Source organism: Solanum verrucosum, unplaced genomic scaffold, assembly GCF_900185275.1.
Source record: "Solanum verrucosum unplaced genomic scaffold, falcon-dt-bn FXZP01000196.1, whole genome shotgun sequence".
Lineage (NCBI taxonomy): Eukaryota > Viridiplantae > Streptophyta > Magnoliopsida > Solanales > Solanaceae > Solanum > Solanum verrucosum.
Genome location: NW_026020420.1, coordinates 4,460,420 through 4,486,907, shown reverse-complemented (window position 1 = coordinate 4,486,907; position 26,488 = coordinate 4,460,420). Strand labels below are relative to the sequence as shown.

Sequence of the window (26,488 nt, the reverse complement as noted above, 5' to 3'; positions counted from 1 at the left end):
AATTATGAGACAGTAATGTGTTACCTTTCATAACTGCACAGTATATCACACTTCACAAACTTAGAAGATACATTCTCCACCATGTATACCATTTCTTCTCCCAAAAATGATGTCTATAAGAACCCGATTTTCCCTAAATTAGTAAACTTCACCAAGTCAGAGCACCCGTCGAACAGAATATTCATAACTTAAACAGCATGACAAGACAGTGTGGCTTCTTAAGGGATATGTCCAATGATAGTGGATGAGCTTTCAACTGCAGTGATACTGATGAAACATTTTAAAGAGATTTAGATCGAAGAAATGGCGATATCTTCAATAAACTAAGAACTTCTAATCCATAAAAAATAATGGACTTTCTTGACCAGATGATTTTGATGCCTTCATCAAGCTTCTCAAGGCTCCATATATCTCTTTTGACTTGGAATGCCTCTCGTCGAAGCAATAGAACTCAGCCACTTCATCAGCAACCTCAATCAAGCTGCATCCCGGAACCTTACGGGATCCAGTGTCCCTCATCGCCACTTTTAGCTCTGCCACGTCTTTCCACCTCCGAGCATCACCACAGATATTTGCTAGCATAACGTAATTTGCAGGGTTTTTCGGGTCAAGCTCAATAAGTTTCTGAAGAACCAGTCTTGCAAAGTCAATGTTTTTGTATACTCTACACGCGCCAAGTAATGCTGTCCAAATGATAGCATCAGCTTGTACAGGCATCTTCTCCACAAATTTCACAGCCTGCTCCAAAAGACCAGCTCTGCCCAATAGGTCAACCATGCAACCATAATGCTCAATTTTAGGCGTAATGGAATAATCATTCGCCATTGTGTTAAAATGGGCGAACCCATCTGCAACTAAACCCATGTGAGAACACGCACATAACACTCCAATAAAAGTAATTCCATCCGGTTCTACTCCAGAATTCTTCATCTCAGCAAACAAACTCAAGGCATCACTACCCCGACCATGCACCGCTAAGCCATTAATGATGGTGTTCCAAGAAATCAAATCTCTTTTATCCATACTCCTAAAAACATCAACAGCATTGCCAACCACCCCACATTTCGCATACATATCGATCAACCCATTGGCAACATACACATTGTGCTTATACCCATTGCTCTTAGCATATATGTGCACCCACTTACCCAAATCAAGAGCACCTAATCTCGTGCAAGCGGACAAAACATTCACAAGGGTGGCATCGTTAGGCTTCACATCAGACTCATTTAACATCCTCTTAAAAGCATTAATAACCTCGGTGAAACGCCCGTTGTGAGCGTACCCTCCAATCAGACCATTCCATGAAAAAATATTTCTCTCTTTCATATCTTCGAAAAGATTCTCACACCCCTCAACATCCCCATTATTGGCATAACCATTCAACAAAGTATTCCATGACATTAAATCTTTGTTTGGCATCACATCAAAAAGCTTTCGAGCCTCTTCCATATCCCCGCATTCAATATACCCTGTAACCATCCTATTCCATAACACAACATCTCGCTCAGGCGCCAAGTCAAAAAGCATTCTTGCAGATACCAAATCACCATTTGCAACATATCCATTGATCATAGAAGTCCACGTAAAAACATTCCGTAAAACCATCTCATTAAACACCCTATAAGCGCATTTCACTCGCCCAACACTCGAATACATATCAATCAAAGTGCTACCCACAAAAGTATTGGTCAAAAACCCAACCTTTACCACCACACCATGCACTTCTTCACCTTCTACTAAAGCCAATAACTTTACACAAGACTTCAAAACCATAGGAAATGAAAAACAATTCAAACTAACATCTTCATTCATCATACGACGAAACGACACAACTACATCCCTGTACATATCATTCTGAATATACCCTTTAAACATTATGTTCCAAGGAGAAGCATCTTGTAAGTCAGGAATTTGATCAAACACTTGGTGTGCATAAGAAATTTTCTTGAATTCCAGACATTTTGACAAAAGGGGAGGGATAATGTACTTAGTATAACCAACACACTGAGTTGTAATCTGGGTTTGAATTTCTTTCAATTGATTTGTAGTTTTACATGATTGTAACAAAGATATGAACTTTTCTTCAAGAATTCTATGATGAGTTTTAATCAAGCCTACGTTTACAGCAATTTTTTCTATCCTGGAGATAAAAAAAAAACTCTAATTGGTGACTCAAAGTTTCAATTTTTATGGCTTTTATGCAAAATTTGTAATTTCAAGAATGGTGAAATTTCAAAGTTCTTATAAGCAGAGAGCTCAAATTAAGGTTATGACTTATGAGCGGGTTGAAATAATTATTTAAAAATTAATGCAGGTTGCGGGTCTATACAAATTTATATTTAAACAAAATAAAAGTTTACAAAAAAAATTTCATGACTCTAATTTTTATGTAATGATACAATCTTCTGGATATTATGTTTATCAAAATAATATTATATAATATAATATAATATAATAATTATATGATATATTATAAAATAATATATAACAATTATTTGAGCATAATGTTACTTGCTCAATTCATGACGAGCTTATTACGTGGCAATGATCTTCCTTTTTTCTTTGGTAAACCGTGAAAAGATCACTATAGACAATCAATGTTTACACGTAAAGAGCACTCCAAAGAATCATAACCTAAGTGTTAGTTATCCCGAACTTCAAAATAGAAAAATAAACAAGCAACTAATTACAGATTTTCTGAATTAAACGACTACACTTCCGAACTTTTTTACTTTGTTCTATTCTTTCACTTATGATCTCCTTTTTTTTTCTTTCGATTGTTGGGAAGATATTGTTTAGTATTTATTTTTTCTTTTGAATTGGACTGGACGGTGGTGTGAGCCGTTATATATGTATGAAGAACTGGACGGTGGTAAAGCCACTGTATAGTAAATTATGCGGGCCGGGATGAAAATAAAAAATTATATTATATAAAGTGGACGGAGAGAAGTCATTGCGAATTAACGTGGGTTTGCCCCTTATAAACTTATTGGCTCCGTTAGACGTAAGGGTATTTTTAAGCCAAAAAGTGGACGATAAGGGTAATTTAAGGCCGAAAGATGGATGGAGGTAATTTTGTATCAATTCAAATAGTTAAGAGGCATTTTAGGCCCTTCTCCGTAATAAATATCACTATTATTATATAAGAGAAACATATTGAAGCTCAACTAAATATGAAAACATGCTGAAAAATCTTATATTAAAAAATAAAACGTTTTCTAATAAAATGACTTCATAGTCAAAAAGACTCAAACTCGAGACCATTAAAATCGATTTTGATAGTTAACTATATGGTCCAATTAAGTCGTTTAAAAGAACGTGAATTGACTATTAACTTGTGGGGCTTAGTGTCACTTTTTTAATTCTTTAAAATCTACATTTCCACTTTCTCTCTTTGATCGATCAATAATTTAAAAAATGGACCTTGCATTAACTACCACTTTCCGACCATCTATACCACCGGAATCTTCACTTTTCCACTGGAAAATTGATCGACCCATTATTCTCCGGCATAAATGGAAGTGGAAACCACAAACTTCTACTTCAGAGACTAAAGGTAGAACGATTACTATGGCCCTAAAAAAGGCAAAAATTGATGGGGTAAGTGAAGCGTTAAATGAAATTGCTTCACAAAATTTGGATCATGCTCCTGCTAGAAGAAGGGTTCGATCAGCTTTTGTTAATGCTCAACAGCAGCTTGATCATATCTTGTTTAAGGTTTGGGGTTTGTTCTAATCTTGTTGAAATAGTACAGAAAAAAAATTAGATTTTTAATGGTGATTTTGCTTCCTAATTTGATTTTTTTTGGTTGTTCATGCAGATGGCTCCAGGTGATATCAGATTAGAAGAGGTATTAAGCTTAATCAATTTCTTTATATTATGCTATTATGATCTAGTTTTGGTATTAGGGATCTATGTATGAGTACTTTTGTTAGAGGAAATGTCAAGGGGTCCTTTTCTTGATAGTCGTGGAGTCCGGGCTAGCTAGTGTGTATCTCGACTAATTCTAGAGGGTAGTGGGTAACTCTGACCACCAAGGCTTCGACAGATGTAAAGAATTAAGAGATCATCTAGTATTTTTTTGCAGATCTTGATTTTAGCTATGTGGTTCTTTTTTGATCTGTTGTGCAATGTAGTTGAAGTTGATTACTTATTTATCAACTTAATCGCATTTTAATTATTTTCGATGGAGTGATGTCGATTTGAATAAGGATGAACTCAAAATTAGGAAAGTGAAAATGGGGTGCAGGTCTGTTAGGATAAACTGAAGGAGAAAGAAGTTAGGAAGTTTTCCTGGAAGTTTAGACTTTGTTGATTATGAAACAGCCGCTACTATCACAATTATGGAACCCGATTACTCTTAAGTTCTGTTTCCATTTTTACTACTTTTATTTGCTAAAACATTTATGTTAAAAGGTTAGGATGATGGATATATGTATGTAGCATTGAGTTGTGAACTGTTAATTGTTTTTGCTAGTTAGATTTGTCTGTTTGATGGAAATTTATCGTCTTTTTTTTTTGCTCTTACTCGTTAATTTTTGTATCATGCTATTTAGGAAAGGGATTTATATATCATCAAATGAGTAATTGCATATGTACATTTTGTAGTGGTATGAAACAAATTCCAAAGGCCAACAGATTTTTTGTAAAAGTTGGCTGCCAAAGCCTGGCATACGAATTAAAGGTGCTTTGTGCTTCAGTCATGGATATGGTGATACTTGCACCTTCTTCTTTGAAGGTTTGTTATTATCTCTTTAACTACAGAGCCAATAGGTGTTTGATTATTCTTACAATCAATTACTGGTTTTTTATTAATATTATTTAGTAGCCGTTTATATTCTTTTGTATGATATATTAATTTTCAGGTATTGCAAAGCATATAGCGGCTGCTGGCTATGCTGTCTATGCTATTGACCATCCCGGTTTTGGTCTCTCTGATGGTTTGCATGGATATATTCCTGAATTTGATGGTATAGTTGACAATGTCAATGAACAGTATGTGAAGATTAAAAGTAAGTTGCAGTGAGTTTTTGCCTGTTTTGCCATTATTTCCTGAGATAATACGACAACAACAACAACATATCCAGTGTAATCATAATCAGACAATGTGAAAAGCAAAATCCATTAAACCCGAATCGAAGTTCATTCACGGGCAACTACTCTTCTAATTTTTGTTAGAGCATGTTTCTCCTCGTGTGACAATTTGATGATAAGTTCTCTTGTGATGGACCAGGTAGGCCAGAAGTTAGAGGGCTTCCCCACTTTATATTTGGGCAGTCCATGGGAGGTGCAATTGCTCTGAAAGCTCTTCTTAAGGAACCACGTGAATGGGATGGAATTGTCCTTGTCGCGCCAATGTGCAAAGTAATATTTCTTTAGCTAGACTAGCTAACTTCTTATATTATTTTAGTTTCCATTTCTAGTTTCTCACTTTCTTGAGCACGTTTATTTTGAGCTGAACTGATGCATTTATCATTTTCTTTGGTATCAAAAAGTTCAGAATTCCTAATTTATCTCCATCAAACTAAAATATGTAGATCATCTCAACGAGTTCAGTATCCATCTTATACCCAATACCTTATATTATGTTTTGCTTTTGGTCTTCCATCTGAATCATAGGCACTTAAATTTTCTCTGACTCAAGAGTTGAAATCTTAAGCTATGAGCTAATAAAAAAGAGTAGAGAGAAAAAAAAAAATTGGTTCATTTTCTGTCACCAGAAAAAGATGTCCATTTTCAATGCAAAAGCTCGGGTGAAAATTAATTGTCATTAAATGATACTAAAACACTTGTTTTCTTAATAAAAGGCTCTCATTTTGATTCATTTCTCTGTGCTGTTAGCAAATTTTAGCTTTCTGAGGAATGATACTTGCTTTTGTTCCCAATATGCAAAAATCTCCATGCAAATATTAACTGTACTTTTTTGTTTTTCTGTTTTCTTCTTTAAAGATTTCTCATAATGTATCATGATGCGGTGTTTCTATCCAGAAAATATTTGCTTATTGCAACAGCTTCTTAGACATATTGTGCTGAGAAATGCTTCTCATTTCAGGAACCATTTATATAAAAATGAAACTAATTGTCTGTTAGAACAAGCAATACTTTTGTCACCAGTAGTCAAGTCATACTAATTAAGAGCGAAGTTGAATTATCAATTTTGGATGATTTCACTGTAGAAAGAAATTATGTTTTCCTCTCAGCATTGCCACCAAATTCTCTGCTTGTTGAAATTTTTATCATGTTTGGGGAATTTGAACTTTCTTAATGCAAGAATTTCGCTGACTCTCTGGTGGTCTGCTAAGATTGCAGAAGACATGACGCCACCAGTTCCACTGCAGAAAGTCTTGATTTTTTTGTCTAACATTATGCCACAAGCAAAGATAGTCCCTACGAAGGATTTGGCGGAATTGGCAATCAGGGAATTCAAGAAAAGGAAAATGGTAATGCCTCTATTTACTCTCTTAATGTTAAGTGAGGAAGAATACTAGCCAAATGATGTCTGCTTTATATTTTTAAAGAAATCTATTTGTCCCATCCGTGGTAAACCCTCCATTGTCCTCTTTCAAGCCCCGTCTCGTCCCCTTATTGAGATATTTGATATAGTATGCATTTATGGACTCCTTTACTCTGTATAAACCTGTTCACTGTTTTTCCATCGAGAGTTTGTATAGCATTTTGTTCTGGAATACCCCTTACGACCCTCAGCATGATGCGCTAAGCTATGCCATGTAACTTCCAGCCCTTCTCTGGACCCCGTGCATAGCTGGAGCTTAGTGCACCGAGCTACACTTATATGCACATTGATGTTCAATGTATGCTTAGTACAGCTCTGTACTGATGTCTTACTGAAGCTAGTTTTTGTCTCATTCTTTTTTAGGCTCCATACAATGTAATCTCTTACTCCGATAAAACACGTGTGAAAACTGCCGTGGAACTCTTAAATGCTACAAAATACATTGAATCGCAGGTGGATAAGGTCAGTACATATCCGCGTTTATCAACAAAACACCATCATGTTTTCCAGCTTTGTCTGAAGGAATTAACGGTCTGTATGTACAACACTTGCAGGTGGCATCCCCGATGCTCATTCTTCATGGAGCAGACGATAAAGTGACAGATCCTCGCGTGAGTCAGTACCTGTATGACAAGTCTTCCAGCAGTGACAAAACTCTTAAGCTCTACGATGGAGGGTATCACTGCATTCTTGAAGGTGAACCTGATGACCGGATTCTTACTGTGCTCAACGACATTATCTCATGGCTTGATACTCGGTGCTCTTCGAATTAGGCTTTGGTTTAAAGAGGTTTTGCAGAGGCATTTCTTGTTGAAATCAACACCATCATCTAGTTTTAGGAAATGTGATTTTAGACTATAAATCCAATTTCAGTATGAGATACAGGCAAATGACATTTTTTTGTAATTTGCCAAAATCTTATGGAAGGCTCATTGTTATTTCTCTTCACTTTTTTCTCTTGTGAGCTTTGTTGTTCTGACACTCCGTAAATACCGTCATCCGTATTAGATCCTCTAAAAATACATCAGGCATACACTTGTCAGCATTTTTAAAGAGTCAGAAATATATTGTGAGGATAAAAGAGACTATTGACATTCTTGCCTTAAAGTAAGAGTAAATCATTTACCTAGAAGTATTATGACATGGGAATCCACCTATTTCACTTTATATAGATAAATATAAATCCAAATCTGTCGAATCACTCGTGTTATGATCGTAGCTTCTACATCCTAGGTCATCCCATTTCGTTATCTGGCTTACGTTCTTCATGTAGCTAGCATTTAGACTGAATGACTTTGAAATTACGTCATGCTTCCACATATTATGAATAACGTAGGAGACATCTTTATCTCCCCCTATGGAATCTTTAGAAGATGCATGACACTCATCAAACAAACACATTTACTAAAAATGAGCACAAAACACCACTCTATCTCCACGAGATAAAGGTTAAGTCTGCCTGCATACACTCTACCTTTTTCAGACCTCACTAATCAGTACGTTGTTGTTTGGATATAACACCACCTAAAAAATTGATTAGGGAAAGATAGTATTCTTTACATAGTATATTGTGGTTGATAGGAACAGTTCAATGAGACAATGGAAAGCTTGAGACTGCATATACAGTAAAGAGAAGGGTCATTTGGATTTTCATAATCTTAAGCATGCTCTCCCTCACATTGACATGATATCACTTATGACAAAACAGGGCTGTGTGTAAGGCTAAGTTTTGTCTATATTGTCTTCAAGGTATAAATGTCTTCTTTTACAATATTGTACACAACCCTCATTTTACTTTCATGACACCTTTTATTTTACTTTCATGCTAGCTACAACATCCACAAAAAGGACAATTTTCTAGGGCGGAGATACAGTTCTGCTTATCGGGTGGGCATGGGAGACTGAGAGTGTTACATATGTGTGTTCGGTCGAACCTAGTGACTTTGTATATATATCAAGATTTCCTACTCCATCCATCTTGTATTAGTTGTCAAAAATGTTCGTTCCAAAATACTTGTCAATTTACTAAGTCGAGATAACATTAATAAAGTTTTTATTCATTTTTCCCTTGAAATTAATTGTTTTTTTTTAAAGTAAACTATTCTGAGTACATTGAAAAGAGTTAAGGATAAAATTAGTAAAACACACGATTTCTTAAAGGGCGTGTGAAATGAAAATGTGAAATATGGGACAGAGGGTGTACTAATTACTAAGCATGTATAAATATTAAATTTTAAATTCATTTATTAACTTAATCTCGAACTCACAAAGTTTAAATTCTGACTCAGTCTTTACTTATGGGTCTAATAGAATTCAAGTAACTTTGGCCGAAAACCTATTTATTTAACTTGAACTGAGTAACTTACATTCTCTAAGGAATTGTATGTGTATCTTTCAATATCCAGTCAATAAAACTCTACACATAATTTATTTTAGAGTTTTGTACGTAATCATTTTATCTGAAAGTTTAAATTATTAGAGATCGATAATGCACTTTTATTTACTTAAGTACTTAACACATTACCTCACGTGTTGATTAGGTTCTTTTCTTAGGCATGCAACCACGTACATAGAATCTTTTATTATTATTATTTTTTCGAATTAAGGGTGAAAGTAAGACTTGAATTTAAGATTTTTATCTATTTCGATATCACGTGAAATAATTTAGACTATATGCAGAATATTATTAGTTCAGGCATTTTCAACTAAAGTTATAACCTTAGCGAGGCTTCAGATATATAATGTCTTGACAAGGCCAACTTCAACATATTTATATGAAGGTGACCTTGATAAGACCAAACTTGAGACATATTTATTTGAAGTTGGAGTTTCATTCATGGTACATAATACCTTCCATGACTTTAGACATTTTTATTTAAATTATAGCCTTGACAAAGCCAAGTTGAAGTTTTATTCATGGTACCTACATTAGCTTGGTGTTTTATAGTACCTTCATTTAATTTAATTCATGTACCTCAATCTAATTTATATCTTTTAAGCCTAAAATTAACTCATAAATAAATTGAAATTTAGGGGAATTTACAATATAATAAACCATGAAATTTCTTTTGATCAATATCGAGCAAAGTTTTTGAAGCAACATAAGAATAAGCAGAGGGAAACTATTTTTTTAAAAAAAATTCACATTAAATCAGACAACACTTATATTTTTTTTTAAAAAAATTCGATACAAGTTAAATGAGGACGATCAAATAGGATGCTAGTCAAATATTTACTGAAAATAGTTAAACAGACCCCTTGCACATATCACTATCAAAGAGTAGGCATGCAAATTTATGATAAGTTTAAATAAATGTGTTTTTAGGTACTTGCAAGCTAATTAACACCAATGGAGTAAAAGTTGATCATGTTGATAAATTTTATGTACCCTTCAAGAAAGTGATTAAAAATAAATAAAAGATAGCAATTCCAATGCAAAATTTTTAAAAAAGAGAAAGTAAGCACTAACAAAATTTTACTACTCTTGGATAACCATATTAGAATTGTGTCTTTTAGTTGTTAAAACAATTATTTGATATAAATGATATTTGGACAAGAGAGACTAGTAGTTCGAGGGCAATAATACTAGCTACTTTATGTTAAGCCAAGAAAACTTTAAGGCAACGTCCCTCTCCTAACCAAATGACAAAATACCATTACCTTTTTTTTCCGTACCGATCTGATTAATTCATGGGTAAGATTTGAATAAAGAGACCTACCAACAAAGACGGATCTAGTATGTAATATATGAGTTCATTGGAATCAAGTGCTATATATTTCAAAAAACTTACTGAATCAATATATAATATAATTTATTTCGAACTCAATAGTTTATTTTTATAATTGTGTTAGAGTCAGTTTGGTCTCACCTCGACTAATCTTATGAGGTACTAGCTAGCCACTGATAATGGGTAGTCTCTGTATATGTCTATCAAGCTTGGATAAATAAGAAGAAATCATCTAGTATTTTTTACTCCACTGAGATTTGCACTTAGATGACCTCATGATGATTCTCACTAATCTCGTAATTAACCACTGTGTCACATCATTGATAAAAAAAATTGAAACCAGTAAATTAAGTGAATAGTGATAAGTCTCAAATTTAAACTCATAATATTTAAATCCTGAATTCTTCTCTATATATACAAAGATTAATTTCTCCATCTCCAAAGCTTGATCTAACGTAGATATCCATCGTCTCACCACACGCTTCCTTAATAGTAGTGCAACCATGTATTATGAAGGATAACCAGTTGAATACACTTCGACGAAAATGTTAATAAGGACAATACTATATAGACATCTTAACTTTACCTCAATTGACAACTAAAGACTCCACTCTTGAAGATACACATCTAGTCACCTCAACTCATTTTATTGTGTCAGTTGAACACTTTAACTTACAGAATGATCATCTAGACACCTCTAAAATTACATGTCACGTCAGCGTCTAGTGTCTACGAGACACAATAAAGACGGGTTGAGATGTCTGTATATTATACTTATATGAAATTCTAAATATACCGTACTTGACGAAATTTCTGACTACGCCACGGGATTGATCCTAATTAAGTGGTCCCTTTTTTCACACATACATACTCCTCTTTAAAAAGTCACGAGAGCCCCTAGATCTGCATATGTATGTTCAATTTTAGAGAGAGATTTGGCAGATATATAGAGAGAAAACCCCACAAAACACCCTCAGCCTTTTTCTTCATCATCACTCAAAGTCTCAAACTCAAACTCAAACTCCAACTCCAACTATAGCCCTCTACACATTTCAGTCTCAAACTGAAAGTCTTTTTAATTATTTGGCCAAAATTTCTTTACTCACTTCTACTACTAGTAGTCATGTAGGGTTCACCCCACTATACTTTTTTTTTAATTAACTTTTTTTGTTTCTTATTTTTTTTAAACTTTTTTTGTAGGAGTCCAGAAAGAAATCCACTTGACCTCAACAATTTACCTCATGAAGAATTTTGTAGAGATGGTAAACAAGTCCTTGAAGGTAGCTCTTCATCTTCCGGTACATATAATTACTACTATATCAACTTTGTCTGTTTTTCTTTTTGACAAAAAAAAAATAGGATTTTTTCTTCATACAAAAACCCTTATGCCATCAAGAAGATGAAAAATTTCAAGATTTATATGTATATATTTCTCCAAACAATTACTAGTACTACTTCATATATAAACATCATTATTTCTTGAACAAATAGTGGCAGAAATAGAATTTTCAGCGAGGGTTAAATATTTGATTATATATATATATAAATCTTGATCTTATATATATATATATATATATATATATATATATATATATAGTATGATTTTTCGGTGAAGGGGTTCATCAGAATCTCCTTCGACCTGGTATATAAAATCCTTTGCAACCTACAATTTAGTTTGAGAGGAAAAAAAGGATCAAGAAAAATTTCAAGATTTATTTTTGTTCAAACAAAAACTACTAATAGTCCATGTCAACTTAAATGCCTTTTTTTCTTGAAAAATGAAATCTTTCTCCACAAAAATCACTACAAGAGGCAAAACATTTTTTTAAAGGAGAAATTAAAACCCCTTTGGTACCTATTATTTAGTTTTACAAAAAAAAAAAAAAAGTTTCAAGTTTTTGATACAGTTTTGAAAACAAACATCATGTAAGATATAGCTTAATTCTAGCTTTGTTTAATCTATTAATACAACTCTTATTTATTTTTCATTTTCATTTTCTCCTCATTTTTTTAGCAAGAAAGTAACTTTGGACATTCATATTTCATAGTCTTTTCCAAAAAAATAAATTTTACTTTTAAATTATTTTATCTTGTTGATTCCTAGCTTCCTCGATATAGCAAAAACCCTAATACTAATTAAAGATTTTTTTTTATTTTTTTTTATGATTTGTCTTATCAAATAAATTTAATTTTGTACAACTTTTTGTTTACATTTGCAGGAGGAGGGTATAGAAAAAAGAAAAACGGCGGTAAAGAAGATTGTGGTAAAGTTTATGAGTGTAGGTTTTGTTCCCTCAAATTTTGCAAATCACAAGCACTTGGGGGACACATGAACCGCCACCGTCAAGGCAAGTCACTTGTCTTTTCACTGTCCGGTTATTTATAACCAGACGGTGAAAATATAATTTTTTTATATTTTTAATTTTGAAAATGAGTTACGAGTCACCTCCTTCTAGATTTGCTAGACGATATTGATAATATATATGGATCGATCGATCGCATTTGACAATATGACCATTCCAACATTTTCTTTCTTTTGTTAAAGATATATGTAGGTCGATCGTATTTGTGATAATTTTGAAGGATTTAATATGACTATGAAAAAATATTTATGTAGGATTTGTTGTCTTGCAAATTAGGGCGTGGCGGAGCTAGAGAGAAGGAAGGATGTTTATTATTTCTTTGCCAAAAAAATATTTAACCTTTAATTTTTTATTTTTTTAAAATTTCAACCAACAAAACAAGAAACAATTAGACAAAAATTTTGAGCAAAATTGAATTAGTAATGTGAGGAGTTAACTTTTTTTAAAATGTTTTTTTTTCTTTTATTTGTTATTTTGGGGTTATAATTTTGAGGTGTTAACAGTATTGGTCAATGATTTTATTTCCAGAAGCGTAGTCATGTCAATCTTGTTTTCATACAAAAATAGTAGAAATAGTTGGTTGGGTGGAAATAAATGGAGTAAATAAATATTCTCTGATTTGATTTGATTTAATTTTTGATTTTGATTTTTTGATTTTGTTCTTTTTTATTTTATTTTTGGAAATAGAGAGGGAGACAGAAACACTAAATCGAGCTCGTCAACTTGTCTTCAACAATGATAACATAATCCCTCCACATCACCTTAGGTATGTTTCGTTTTTTCGCTGATCGAATTTACTGTTTACTTTTTTAAAGTCGATATACAATAATTATATACCGTTATACACTAATTACAACATAAACTATACTCATTACGTATATCTATTGGTTATTTTTAGTTTAATTTGTTGAATTGACTACTATTTAAGTTAATTTCATTTTTCTCTTAAGAGTATTATTTTTTCACTAAATATATCTTTGATCTTCTCTTTTTGACTAGGTAGTATTAATTTTTGAATTTATGTTATATATACGTACATTTATAATCTAATTTTTTTTTTTTAATGCCATCAACATATTTTAACAGGATATATTATATCTTTATTAGTCATATCAAGTTACTAACTAAAACTTATTAGAAAATTTTATGTTTGATTATTTTACTTGGTTAATACATAAAACTTAAACTCGATTTTTTATATATTTGCAGTTGTCCTCCAATTCCTCATGGAGGAGGTTATCACCAATCAACAAACATTGGTGATCCAACACTCTCATATAGGCCACCGCCACCACCATCATCACTTTATCCAACAAGGTTATTTTCAGGCAATTCCACCACTACCCTCTTGCCATCTCCACCACCACAACCACCACATCAACCATCATACATGTACGCTTCTCCACCGCGTATGGTTTCATTCTCTTCTCATCAATATCCGGCCCAAACAAACGACTACTTCCTAGGCCATGTCTTGTCAGGATCCAACACACACTCGACAAGTACTACCAATAACTTCATGGGATCATCCGCTCTGGGGCCTGATCACGGTAACAACAACAATAATAATAATAGTAATAATTACACTTGCATTGGTGCACCAATAGGGCATGGACTTGGACTTGGCAATAATGGAAGTAGCTCTAGTGGGAAACAACAACATTTGGATCGATTTCAAGATGGATTTTAGTAGTTTTTTTGTCATTTTATTTTGCTTTATTTCCTTGTTCTATGTTTAACTTTCTTTTTGTGCTAGTCTTAATTATCTTTTTAATGTAGTTATAATTAAAGTTTTGTACACTGACAACGTAGAGAAATTTTACACAATGATTATCCGTGTAATTTGACAGTTTATATAGCAGACTATCACTCTATCTTTCATTACTTAATATGAAGAGTTACCTTAATTCTCTTTTTTAACCGGAATCCATTCACTTAGAAGTTTTCACCTCCTAAGTGCTAGGGGGTTTGGCAACACCCTAACCACGATATATAAATTTCTTAATATTTCGTAAAATTAATCAATGACAATAGATAACTCTTCATATAACTCCTATCTAAATACATATATGAAGAGTTACCTATAGTCATAATTTAATTTTACATTATAAAGAGAGATATTTGAGACTACATATCTGACAAAATGGGGTCAAGAAATTGGGAGAATATGATCTGTTTATTTATTTTTTAGTGAAATCAGCTTTTGAGCAATTTTGCACTCATAAAAAATGTAGTCCATATAGATGTACTAGTTTGGCTTGAAGCTAGGGATCTGATTGGAGAGTAACTATATGGTACAAAAAAACATGTTCTAAATGAAACTAGATTTTGCTCCTCTACATGGGACAACAAATTAGTTTCATTTCAACTCAAAGTTACATAACTTTGCATGGGGATTATATATATTTCTTGTCATTTTATACATAGTTATTATAAGTCTTTTGCCCCACATCCCCTCCCCCACCACTCATATTTCTCATATTATTAAAGTAAGTGATCATTTGGTTTGAAATCAAACTTAGATTCTTAGTTGTCTTGAAGATAATGTGATGGAAAGAAGTGACATTTGGAAGTGTTATTTGGTTAATAATGTGATGGAAAGAAGTGACATTTGGAAGTGTTATTGAGTTAAATTTAGGTTTTGATATACTTGAGTCGGTGGATAAATAGTTAATTATATTATATTGTTTCAAGATTTTTCTGTTTTCACGTGTGGGCATGATTTTTTTCGTTAGTTAAACACGTATATATATATTCAAGAAGTGTGTGATTAGAGTTAAATAAATAAATTAAACTACGTACACTATCAAGCGTAAACACTTTCCACACTCAGCTCATTTTCACTTGTTATACTAGTAGGTAACATATACACTTAATTATAGTGTGCTATAAAACTTTATATATACATCGTTAGTTAAGAAAATCGTATACCATCAAGTTGTCTTTAGGTTGTGGTGATTAAGTGATAAGTACTTCTCCAACATTAACCAAAAGTTTGGGATTCGACCTCTAGTTATGAAATCATCTTTAGTAGGGAGCATTTTACCGCCCTCTCTATCAAAGTGAAACTTTTGAGCTCCAAAATGAATATTAAACACCGAAAACCAAAAACAATAATATATACATGAGTACTATACCTAGTTTTTTTTTTAAAATTATGGTAAACAAAACTCTACACATAAATAAGTTTTTAAACTGTTTGTTTTAATAAGGGTGGTTTTATGTACCCAAGAATTACCAAATTGAAGTTACTAGGGTGGCTGTGGGAACATTTTTGCAGAAATAGACAAAAGCTGCATATGATTTTGAACAAGTAGATGAGAAGAGTTATCAAGTTCCTCAGCTAGTCTATTACTATACTATGTGTGTGAAAATTAATAGCTAGGTCTGAATGAAAGCAGCCAAAAAATAAAATAAAAAATTGCAACTCTAATGGCAGGTCAAATACCATCAACTTTTTTCATACTTATGGCCACTAAATTAAACCTAAACATAATATAGGCCCTAACATAAATATATAAAAAGATTCATTGAACCAACAACACCTGTGGTTTCCATTATGGCACTTAAAACATAAAAGTACTACTTATAATTATCATAGTGCTTTACTAATATAAAATCGAATCGATCAATAAATTGAATCAAATTTTTTTTTATCAGATTATTGATTTGATTTTGGTTTTTTTTTTTATTAGATTATTAGATAAATCAATAACATATTAAGATAATAGTAATTTATTACTTATCCTTATATAAATATTAAATATTGATATCAATATCTTACTGGTTACTTCATTTGCTCTTTAGCCTTCAATTCACATACATTTCAAAGTAATTTTGAGTTCACAAGAAACAAACTCTTTTATTTGTATTGCACACTTGCACTTGTATAGTTCTTTTCTTTAGAGTTACTACTAGTGTACTTGTCCGCACTTCGCGCGGATATAAAAAGATATTAAATTTATTTTAAAATAATTAATAAATGATATAATAAAAGATATAAGTAGAAATTAAGTTACAATTATGATATTATCTATTTAGAAAAATTGTTAAAAAATCGCATGCTGCATTTTCAATTTAAAATTGCTGATAAAAAAAAATGAAAACATAAAAATTGATATGAAAAGCTTTAGTTAAGTAACAATCTAATTATCATAGTTTCATACTAAATTCAATGATTCTTATAGTAATATTATTGGTTCAACCAACAATACTAAATTTACTTGATCATAAATTACATGACTTTTTTTTTTTGTATAAATGACTCTATAATAAAAAATAAACAAATCAAAATATATTTGTGCTAAATCATGGTGAGAAAAAAAATACATGAATTAAATTCGAACATATATATGCCCGAGATTCAAAAGTTAGAGAAATTTTTTTCGATGATTGATGATCGTATTGCCATTCATTTACTACATATTTGTGGCACATAAGATCCATTAATATTTAAAATATATATTTAAACTTTCATTCTTATAGTATGCATTGCGAGAAGAGAGAATTAAGTTGCTATAGTGAAACACTGTCATTGAGGTTTTACTTTTACAATAAAAATAAAATAAAATTAATCACATAATTTATCGTATAGAGATTATCAGTAGTGAGAAGAAATATTTTTTTTAAAAGAATATGTGTATGCAACGACAAAGATGTAGAAAAAGTACCAAGAGTTGAATAATTTTTTACAACACTAATACAATTGTTCCTATTAGATTTCCCTTTTTCTTTTTTGTCTTCTTCCATATTTTTCATTGAGGTATCAACTATATTCTTTTAATTGTTTATATGATACAATTTTGGAGCTTGTCATTTTTAATTATTACGTAGTAATAATAATAGAAATGTTTATATGTAATTCACACAAAGAAGATTGATTATATATATGACTTTTCTTTAACACTTTAAACACAAATTTGTTATTAAGAGAACTAAATGACGAAATTTAATTTTTTTCTTAATCAATAAGAGAGTTAAAAATAAATTATTTTTAGTCATATATATATATATATATATATATATATATATATAATCTCTAATTTTAGTATACATATAAGTTTTATTATTTTTATATTAAAATTTTATAATGCCTCTAATTATAAGATAACAATATGAAATATTAAATGATATCATGAACATGACTTTTAACGTAATTTAGGATTTGTGATCATTAAAATCATGAAAGTATGGAAAATAAAGATAATTAAATATCAAATAATTTTATGACATGACTATATTAATATAATTTAGAAGTTACATGATCATCAAATGTCATGAAAGTAAGAAAAATAAAAGGCAATTAGAATTTTCTATTAAAGAATATGAATAAATAAAGGAATAGTAATTGACATATTTATTTTTGTACAATAATAAGAATATATAGACAAAAAAAAATTATCAAGAAAATGAGAAAAAAGAAGAAGATAAATATGATTCTTGGCAAAAAAAAAATGTCATATCACTTTTCTTCTAGATAATTTATATGTTGGTAAAGTAAGTAGATTGAGAGAGACAAATAGTTTTACTAAATTATTTTTATCCTAACCAAATACTTTCACATTTTGAGTTCGGACCCAACAAATCATAATAGTGATCTCTAAAAATCTCAAAACTTGAAAACTTCTAACAATAATAATAATAAAATCAAAATATGAAGATTGCAAATTACATATTAATAATCAAATTTTCTATGAATTAAACTGTATCTTGAAAATTACAAATCAACTTTACATTCTCGTGTTCTATCATTATAATTAATAAAAAATTATCCACATAACTACAAAATTATCTACATACTTTCTTGAGTAGCATACATGTATATATTAACTCCCTTTTCTACTCTTTTTTTTCAAAAATATCTTGACTTGAAAACACGATAAGTTAACCTTACAACAACACAACAACAACAACAACAACAAAAAATACATAATAATAAAGTTAACTAATCAAGTAAAAACTTTGAAGAATATTCAATTATGAGTTGAAGAGGAAAGAAGGACCATGCTCTCAACACAACATAATCAATTCTTCAAAACCTACAAAGAGAAGAAGAGAGTAAAAATAATCAGATTCTTTAAAACTACAAAAATAAGTAAAAAAAAAAAAAAGAATCTAAGAACCACAAAGAGAAGCAAAGAGAAAAAAATCACTTCATTTTCTAAAAAAAAGTTCATGTTTTGTATCATCTAGAATATAAAAAAATAATATTAAATATATAATTACAATAGAAAAAAGTGATAATTATAACATTTTACCTCGTAAAATTCAACTATGTAAAATATTCTTCATTATACATATCTCTCGTGCAAATAAGATCAAAGAAGACAAAAAATGACCAACCAAAAAAACACAAGATGAAGAATAAGAAAAATGAACATAAAATAATCACCATACATGTCTCAAGATAAGTTTTTCTAAGTGTCATTTTAAGGAGTTATAAATTTGTATATTAAATAATATGAAGGTTATGAATATGAAAGGTTAGGAGTTATAGATATTATTAAATTAATTAAGATTTAAATTTATATAATTGAAGAGGTATGAATTTAGAAGATGATTTTATAAAACAAAATAATTGAGAATAATTAGAAAAAAATGTCAAAAAATCACAAAAAAAGATAAATAAGATCCTTGACCATTGAGAGGTGTCACATCACTTCTTTTTTATCTAGCTTTATATATATATATATATATATATATATATATATATATATGATTGTTTCTATTTTATGAGCATTTGTAAAGTTTTATTATTGTCCTATCGTGTCAAATTATTGGAGAAATTCTATATATTTGTTTTATGAGCATTTTCTTATTTGTTAAATCGGAAACCGAATCGTTAAGGACTAAAACCCGATAAATCAAATTGATTTGGTTATTCGTTTAGCGTATTTAAAAACTGAAAAATAATAAACCAAACCGATAATAGATAAAACCAAACGGAACCGATCGATGCACACCTCTAGCCACAGTACAATTTGGCAGAGATGGAGCTAGGAGTGCTAGTGATTAGACTGACTCATCCTTAACCAGAAGTCTTAGATTCAAACCATGTGCATATTATTGAAAGCGTCACCCTCCGAATGAGCGTGTGCGGTCCAGATTTAATCGATGCTTCGATACAAGCTCCGGACACCGAATAAAAAAGGCAAAATATAATATGTAGGGGACCACCCCACTCACCCCTACCCTACACCCTCTCTGGTAGTAATTTACTACTACTATTGCACAAGTAGAGAGCTACAGAAACACTCAACGTTTGTTTCTTTGTATGAGCTGAAATCCCGAGACTTGTACTGACGAAAGGTACTACACTGTAGCTTAACAAAGATCCTTTTAGCCAATTACATATACTTTACCTACTACCTAATCACAATTTAAAAACCAAAATATGACTTTGATATTATAATAATCCTTTCGTCGCAATTTATATGATTGTGATGTACTCTAATCAAGACTTGTGAATTTTATGATCTTAAACTAGATATGCATAAAAGTTACTGAGTTCGACTGTGTCGAGCATATCTGGGCTAGTGTTTAGGTATATAAAAAAATATATCACGTAAATTGAGACAGACAGATTAAGAATCTTGTAAACCCACATTAGGTGCTGCTAGAGTAGAGACTACACTAATAAAGTTAGATGAATAAACTGTGTAAAAAGATTTTGGGAAATCTGAATTTAAAGAAAGAAAGAAAGTGCCAATAGCTAAACTCTAAAGTCGATCCCCAATATAATATACATACATAGATACATAGAGTCAGCTTGCAAACCCACATTTCTTAGGGATATGTTTAAAGCTGCTGCATGCTTCCCCCATTCATATTATTTTTCTTTATTTTCGTCATTAATGTATATTTGGTGCTCGATATTCATATTAGAGCTCGACTAAATTTAGATTTACGCACAGAAGAGGTAACCACTCCCTAACACCAACATAGGTTGTGGTTTCACCCTTAACTAGAAGTCTCGGATTCAAGCATTGGATATGTACAAAATCTTGTTGGGAGCGCCTCGACGTGGCGTGCGCAATCTAGATATAGTCGGGACTTCAATGCAGGCTTCAGACACCAGGTGAAAAACCAAAAAAAAAACACTCCCTAACAAAGGCGACTTCGTACATACTTAGGGGAACTCAAACTTGAGACATTTAGTTAAGGATGATGGAGTATTTACCACTCGACCACAATTCTTGTTGGTAAACATATTTATTTCAATACTCTATCTATTTGAATTAAGGTTAATTATTTTTTAATTTATTTAAAAAAGAATATCAAATTTATATTTAGCAGTGAAACACTTTTTATATTTCAATATGTATTAAACACCATAAGATTCAATGGCCATTTTTATTACGCTACACGTATTATTAATTTCAAATCACAATATTTATAAGTTTTTGTTATTTTCTTATATATATTTCATCCCCAAATGCATAAAATGAAATGGAAAGAATATTATTATAGCATATAAAATATAATTAGAAATAACTTATCTTAATAAGTGTGAATAGTTAAATTTATGTTTTAAAATAAGGCTTTAAGTTTGTACAACTATGAATCATTTTATTGAAGATAATAAAAAATTTAAACTTAAGTAATTATTTTTTAAAATAGGTCAAAAAATGAATGTATGTCCCATAAATTAAAATAAAAGACGTAAATTATACTATTACTGAAAAAATAATAATTACATTTTATTGATGTACATAAAGTCAAATCTTTTTCCCCATTGCATATTCAAGTAGAAAAGATTGGATCTAACAGTATACCATAGACTTTTGTACATTAGGTTATGATTTGTATCCTGACTTTAATTTCTGGATCACGACACTTATACCCCGCTGCCAAACAAGTCATTACAGTAATTTCACTGTTTTTCACTTCAATTGGACATGGTTCTTGATAACCAAAACATAAAAATCTTTAACTGGTTTGGTTGTTGTCGAATTGGTTCGGTTTTAAGAAAATATAATGATATTTCTCTTCTTTCATCTTATAATCCGTTAGTAACCTTTATCATGGTGGCTATAATCAGAAGCGGATCGGAGTCAAGTTTTTGGATTCAGAATTTTTGCCCTGTCAAGTTATTGAATTTTAAATTAATAATTTGTGTATATTGAATGAATTTCTAAAGATAAATACATAATTTGAATTAAAATTATTAGATTCGGTTTAATCCGTGTCTCAAAGGCTAGCTCCACCCCTGACTACGATCTTCTTGGATCATGGAGAAAATGTATTAACATAAAGAGTCTTCTTTTACAAAATTTAAAATGATAGGTCTTTTATAAACTTACAGAATCCCATAAACTTATAATGGGTCAATTTTTAACATTAAAAAAATGGAAATCGTGTTTATTTGGAGAATTTGGAATTTTTTGAGTTCAAATTATGATCTCAAATCATAGTTGTAAACGCTGACTTGAAATCATGACTTCATATCGCATGCTCAAACACAAACTTAAAAATAACTTATGAATAACCATTGTAGTACTCTTTTGCGTTGTTGTGCTAAGGATCCGTCAGAATTAATTTCTCTATTTCTAGAAAAAAAAAATTACGTAGATTCTATTTATAAAATTATACTGACTATGTTACATTATTGTTGATATAACCTCAGTAGTACTAAAACAATAGTTAAACTGGAGTTGGATATGAAAAATATCCAGTAAACTAATGTAACCTCTACAATTAATGTACTACTAAGTACTAAGAATATTTTTATTCTAAGAGTTTTAATTCTTTCTCACGTGTAAATATTTTTTAAACTCACTCTCCCACGTACTCTCTAGCAAAGACAAATTTATTATTTTTATAACATGAGTAAACCATTAAAAAATTTGAAATAGTAATTTATCCTGATCTTTATTTTAGGTAAAATATTTAGCATTTAACCACACATACAATTTAGTTTTTCTAAAGCATGAATATCCACAAATAATATTAAATTAATTGTAATAAATACGTACATAAAATATTCAATTCAGCGAAAAAAATCATGTGCTCACTAGCACCATATCCTTTTTAGAACATGAATATCCACAAATAATATTAAATCAATTACAATAATACGTACAAAAAATAACCAGTTTGACGAAAAAACCATGTGTTCACGAGCACCATAAATTGTCCTATAAATCCACCTATGCTCTCTGGTTAGTGACTAGTGAGTAGACATAAGATTCAATGGTAAATCCAGAAACACTTTTCCAAATTCTGAAAATAAAAACTCACACGTACACATATAAATGTTTAAATTGACCATAGAATAATTTCCAATAAGAGACTAAATTCCAAAAATTGAGAGTGCCAATACATTTATACTTCATCAAGAAATAGATACCCTTTATTAGTACAAAAAATTTGTATTATATTGCTTTGGTTTTTTAAGATGCTTTGCCCAATATATATTGCCCTTCTTCAATCATACCCAAATTAGCTAAAAGTTCACCTCTTCTCCCCCAACACTTGCTTACACTTTTTTATACTTACTTTATTGTAAGTACTTTTTAGTTGTATTTATTTATTTTCACATTTCATGTGTTCACAAATTTATAATTAGAGAGAGAAAGGATATTAATAAGGGTGTGTTTGGCATGAAATTAGAAAATGTTTTCATGAAAAATACGAGTAATAAGTAAATTTCTTATTTATAGTATATTTTCATAGTGAGCAAAAATATTGTCTTATATAAAAATATAGTGAAAATCTTGGGTTGGTTTGGGGGTGGGGGTGGGGGGGGATTGGTTTAGAGGTTGGGTGGGGCACTAGGGCTTCCATGGGCGACCTAAAGGAATCCCCTTCGTCAGAAAATTGCATATTGTATACATATAAGGCAGTCAAAATTATCTTTATGTATGCACAATAGATGTTGAATCTCTTTAATTAAGCTCTTTTTGTGTTTACTGGTTGATTATCTTTATATTTCGAATCTAGCTCCTTATAAGGGAAAATCCTAATTAATGTCATCACTTAGGGAGGCGGGTGTAAGGAAACGATCGGCATATAATGTCAGTTGTGAAACTTATTTTCATACTTTGATTGCCAACAATAATGTTATTTTCTAATTTTAAAGAAACTTGTTTTCCGATTTAAGGGTGTGTTTGGTACGATCGAACATATATTTTGATAATTTCTTTTCAAGAAAAAAAAACTCTTTCCTACCAAACAAACCCTTAAGTTGATAGATACATGTCTTAGAGAAACATTTATAGTGGGTTCACTTTAATTTATGCATGTAAAGCTATTGGTAGTCAAAGCTGCAAAACATTTTTGCAAGAAATAGTGCTTCTTCACATCTAATGTTTATCAACTAACGGGCTGACTATTTTTGTGAAAATTTTACGTACGTTTTATACACATGCACCCCAACAAACATGTAAATTTTTGTTACAACAATATTGGTAAAAGATGATTGTGAATAGGGGCGGATCTAGGAGGGGGCGAGAGTGTTCATCTGAATTCCCTCAATAAAAATTTACATACAAATATATTTTTAATGTGTATATATATAGATTTTGAATCTTCCAAACATAAAAATTAGAGGTTGATTTACTAGTTTAACAGTTCAAATAAACATGCATATTTTTTTTGTCTTTTTCAATATATTCACCCAAAGATTATAGTACTACAATTGAGTAATTAAAAGAATGTCAAAACAAAGGGAGAGGAGTGCATCAATTACGGCTAAAAGGTCCAAATTCAAAATATCGAGTGTGTGAACAAAATCTCAAATCAGGAGATAATTAAAAGTAGAAGTTTCAATGTAAGCATAGTAACATTATCGATAGTATACGTTTTCTTTGGAAAACCCTAAGATACCATGTAATAGCCTTAGCATTTCTATAGTTTAAACTCGTAATCTTCTAATCACGCTGGCAATTTTTCTCGTTACTCGATGAAGAAAAGAAGGAATGAGTTATAATTTAATACTATAATGAAGATCTACATTGACCAATGGAAACAAGTTGGGATTCAAACGAAATTCAAGACGAAAACGACTAATCATTTGCCACAAGATATCATTGTGGTTTCAAAATTGATGTCACGCCTTTAATCAATCATTATCATGCATGCATCTTCATTTTTATTTTTTATTTTTAGGGTTTTTGTACCTACTAAAATATAACCCTTGTTACATCCTTATCAAATATAAAAACAAGAATATATATATCGTATACATGTTTTATATGTCTGTATATATTATTATATTGTCTTACACAATTTGTGTTTTATTGCTGAAGTTTCATCTAATAGATTGTCCTTTATGAAACTGACATATATAGTTTTGAGTTTCATTATATATATATATATATTCAGATAGACAAACATATACCTGCATATTATGTTATTAGGGTTTAAGTTATATATATACATCCTTAGTTATGAAAAAAAAAAGTATGGCGGAAACAACGTCTCTATCCAATAAAAATAGGGGTAAGGTATGCATACTTCCTATATATTCAGCCTAGACCCCTCTTGTGGAGGGATCACACTGAGTATGTTATTGTTATCGTTATATAAGTTATTAAAAAAAATTATTGTCTAGTCTCACTCAAAGGATATCTAAGGTATCTTTCATTAAAATGTGGGATTTATAATCTTCAAAATAATACCTTAAATATGACCTGATAATATGATAACTTTTGACACTCTGCCTGTTGTAGATTACTTCAACTCTATTATATATGGTTTTTCCATATGCCTAAGTTATGGTGCCTAGTTTGGCAGGTAATTCGGTAAAATAATTGAGGTACGTGCAATCTCTCCATTTTGATTAATGTAGATCACCACATGAATTCAATCGTTCATTTTATGTGAACCTGTTTGATCAGACACATGAATTCAAGAAAAGAAATTGATATTAAACGTGTTGATCGGTCCATGGCTTTATTGTGTAAACAAAATCATATTATTTAAAAGTAAAATGAGAAGTTTCATGTTAATATAAATTATTTTGAGTAAATTTCAGGTTTAGCAAACATAAAAATCATATGTATGATATAGCTATAGTTTACATAATTGCGCTCCATAACAAATTTTATGTTTGCTATGGAGCATCGGCTCTGTAAAAAAATTACAGGCAGCTTTGATTTGTATAAAATCGTAGACACCTGATTTGTATAAATCGCAGCGATTTGTATAAATCGGGTGTCTGTGTCTATGAAAATTGCATTTGTATATGTATATGTTCTTTATGTTTGTATATCTGCATAAAATTTGAATTTATATACAATTGAATCGAAATAAAACATTTGTATATCAAATATACAACACAAATTATATATTGTAATTTGTATAATTTGTGTTTGTATAAAGCGAGAAAGGCAAAAAGAACTGCTAGGGGAAGATCTGTATTTGTATAATTATAAGTGTATAGGACGGAAATATATATATGTATTTGTATTTGTATATACAGTTTTCTCTCACTTTATACAAACACAAACGCAATTTATACATTTGTGTTTGTATAAAGTGAGAGAGGCGAGGGAGAGTGACGAGTGAGATCAGGGAGAGTGGCGAGCGAGATTTCTGGGGAGAGAGGCGAATGACAAGTGTTTGCTACGGATTATAATTAAATGAAATTGTAGTTATAATATTTAATTTAAATTAATAGTTTGTTAGTTTATACAATTTTCCCAATTATTTGAGTTTTCAATCAAACATATATAGAAAGATAATTTCCTTTATTTCTTTTGAACTTTGAACCAGGTGAAGCCCATGAAAGGTGAATTTGGGCGTTATTAACAGTTCTCATTAGTGAGCCCATTTTACTTGTGCTAAAGGATAGGCCCAAAAGGATTTCACAAGCCCCTTTCTCCAAAAAGGGCCGTGCTTGTGTTGTTGGACTAATTTGTTGTATGTCAATCATCAAT

General features: G+C 30.8%; 3 protein-coding genes across 4 annotated transcripts; 2 read left to right on the top strand and 1 right to left on the bottom strand.

Moving 5' to 3' along the window:
• LOC125806979 (pentatricopeptide repeat-containing protein At3g29230) lies at positions 1–3,267 on the bottom strand. Its single transcript, XM_049486730.1, has 2 exons — positions 3,235–3,267; positions 1–2,163 (listed from the first exon to the last, which is right to left on the bottom strand). The coding sequence occupies exons 1-2, from the start codon at positions 3,265–3,267 to the stop codon at positions 334–336; spliced, it is 1,863 nt and encodes a 620-aa protein (XP_049342687.1). The 3' UTR covers positions 1–333.
• Positions 3,268–3,363: 96 nt separating this feature from the next.
• Positions 3,364–7,465, top strand: LOC125806867 (caffeoylshikimate esterase-like). The gene is made up of 8 exons (XM_049486623.1): positions 3,364–3,720; positions 3,824–3,853; positions 4,612–4,741; positions 4,869–5,015; positions 5,237–5,367; positions 6,306–6,443; positions 6,881–6,979; positions 7,072–7,465. The coding sequence occupies exons 1-8, from the start codon at positions 3,421–3,423 to the stop codon at positions 7,288–7,290; spliced, it is 1,194 nt and encodes a 397-aa protein (XP_049342580.1). The 5' UTR covers positions 3,364–3,420; the 3' UTR covers positions 7,291–7,465.
• A 3,700-nt stretch (positions 7,466–11,165) lies between these two features.
• On the top strand, positions 11,166–14,494 carry LOC125806787 (zinc finger protein JAGGED-like). 2 transcript variants are annotated; one of them, XM_049486537.1, is made up of 5 exons: positions 11,166–11,370; positions 11,446–11,525; positions 12,465–12,593; positions 13,296–13,374; positions 13,818–14,494. In XM_049486537.1, coding segments are annotated over exons 1-5 (771 nt in total). In that variant the 5' UTR covers positions 11,166–11,368; the 3' UTR covers positions 14,299–14,494. The 2 variants fall into 2 exon arrangements, with proteins under 2 accessions (XP_049342494.1, XP_049342492.1); XM_049486535.1 differs by having other exon boundaries at positions 11,446–11,543; positions 13,818–14,414.
• Positions 14,495–26,488: the final 11,994 nt, after the last annotated feature.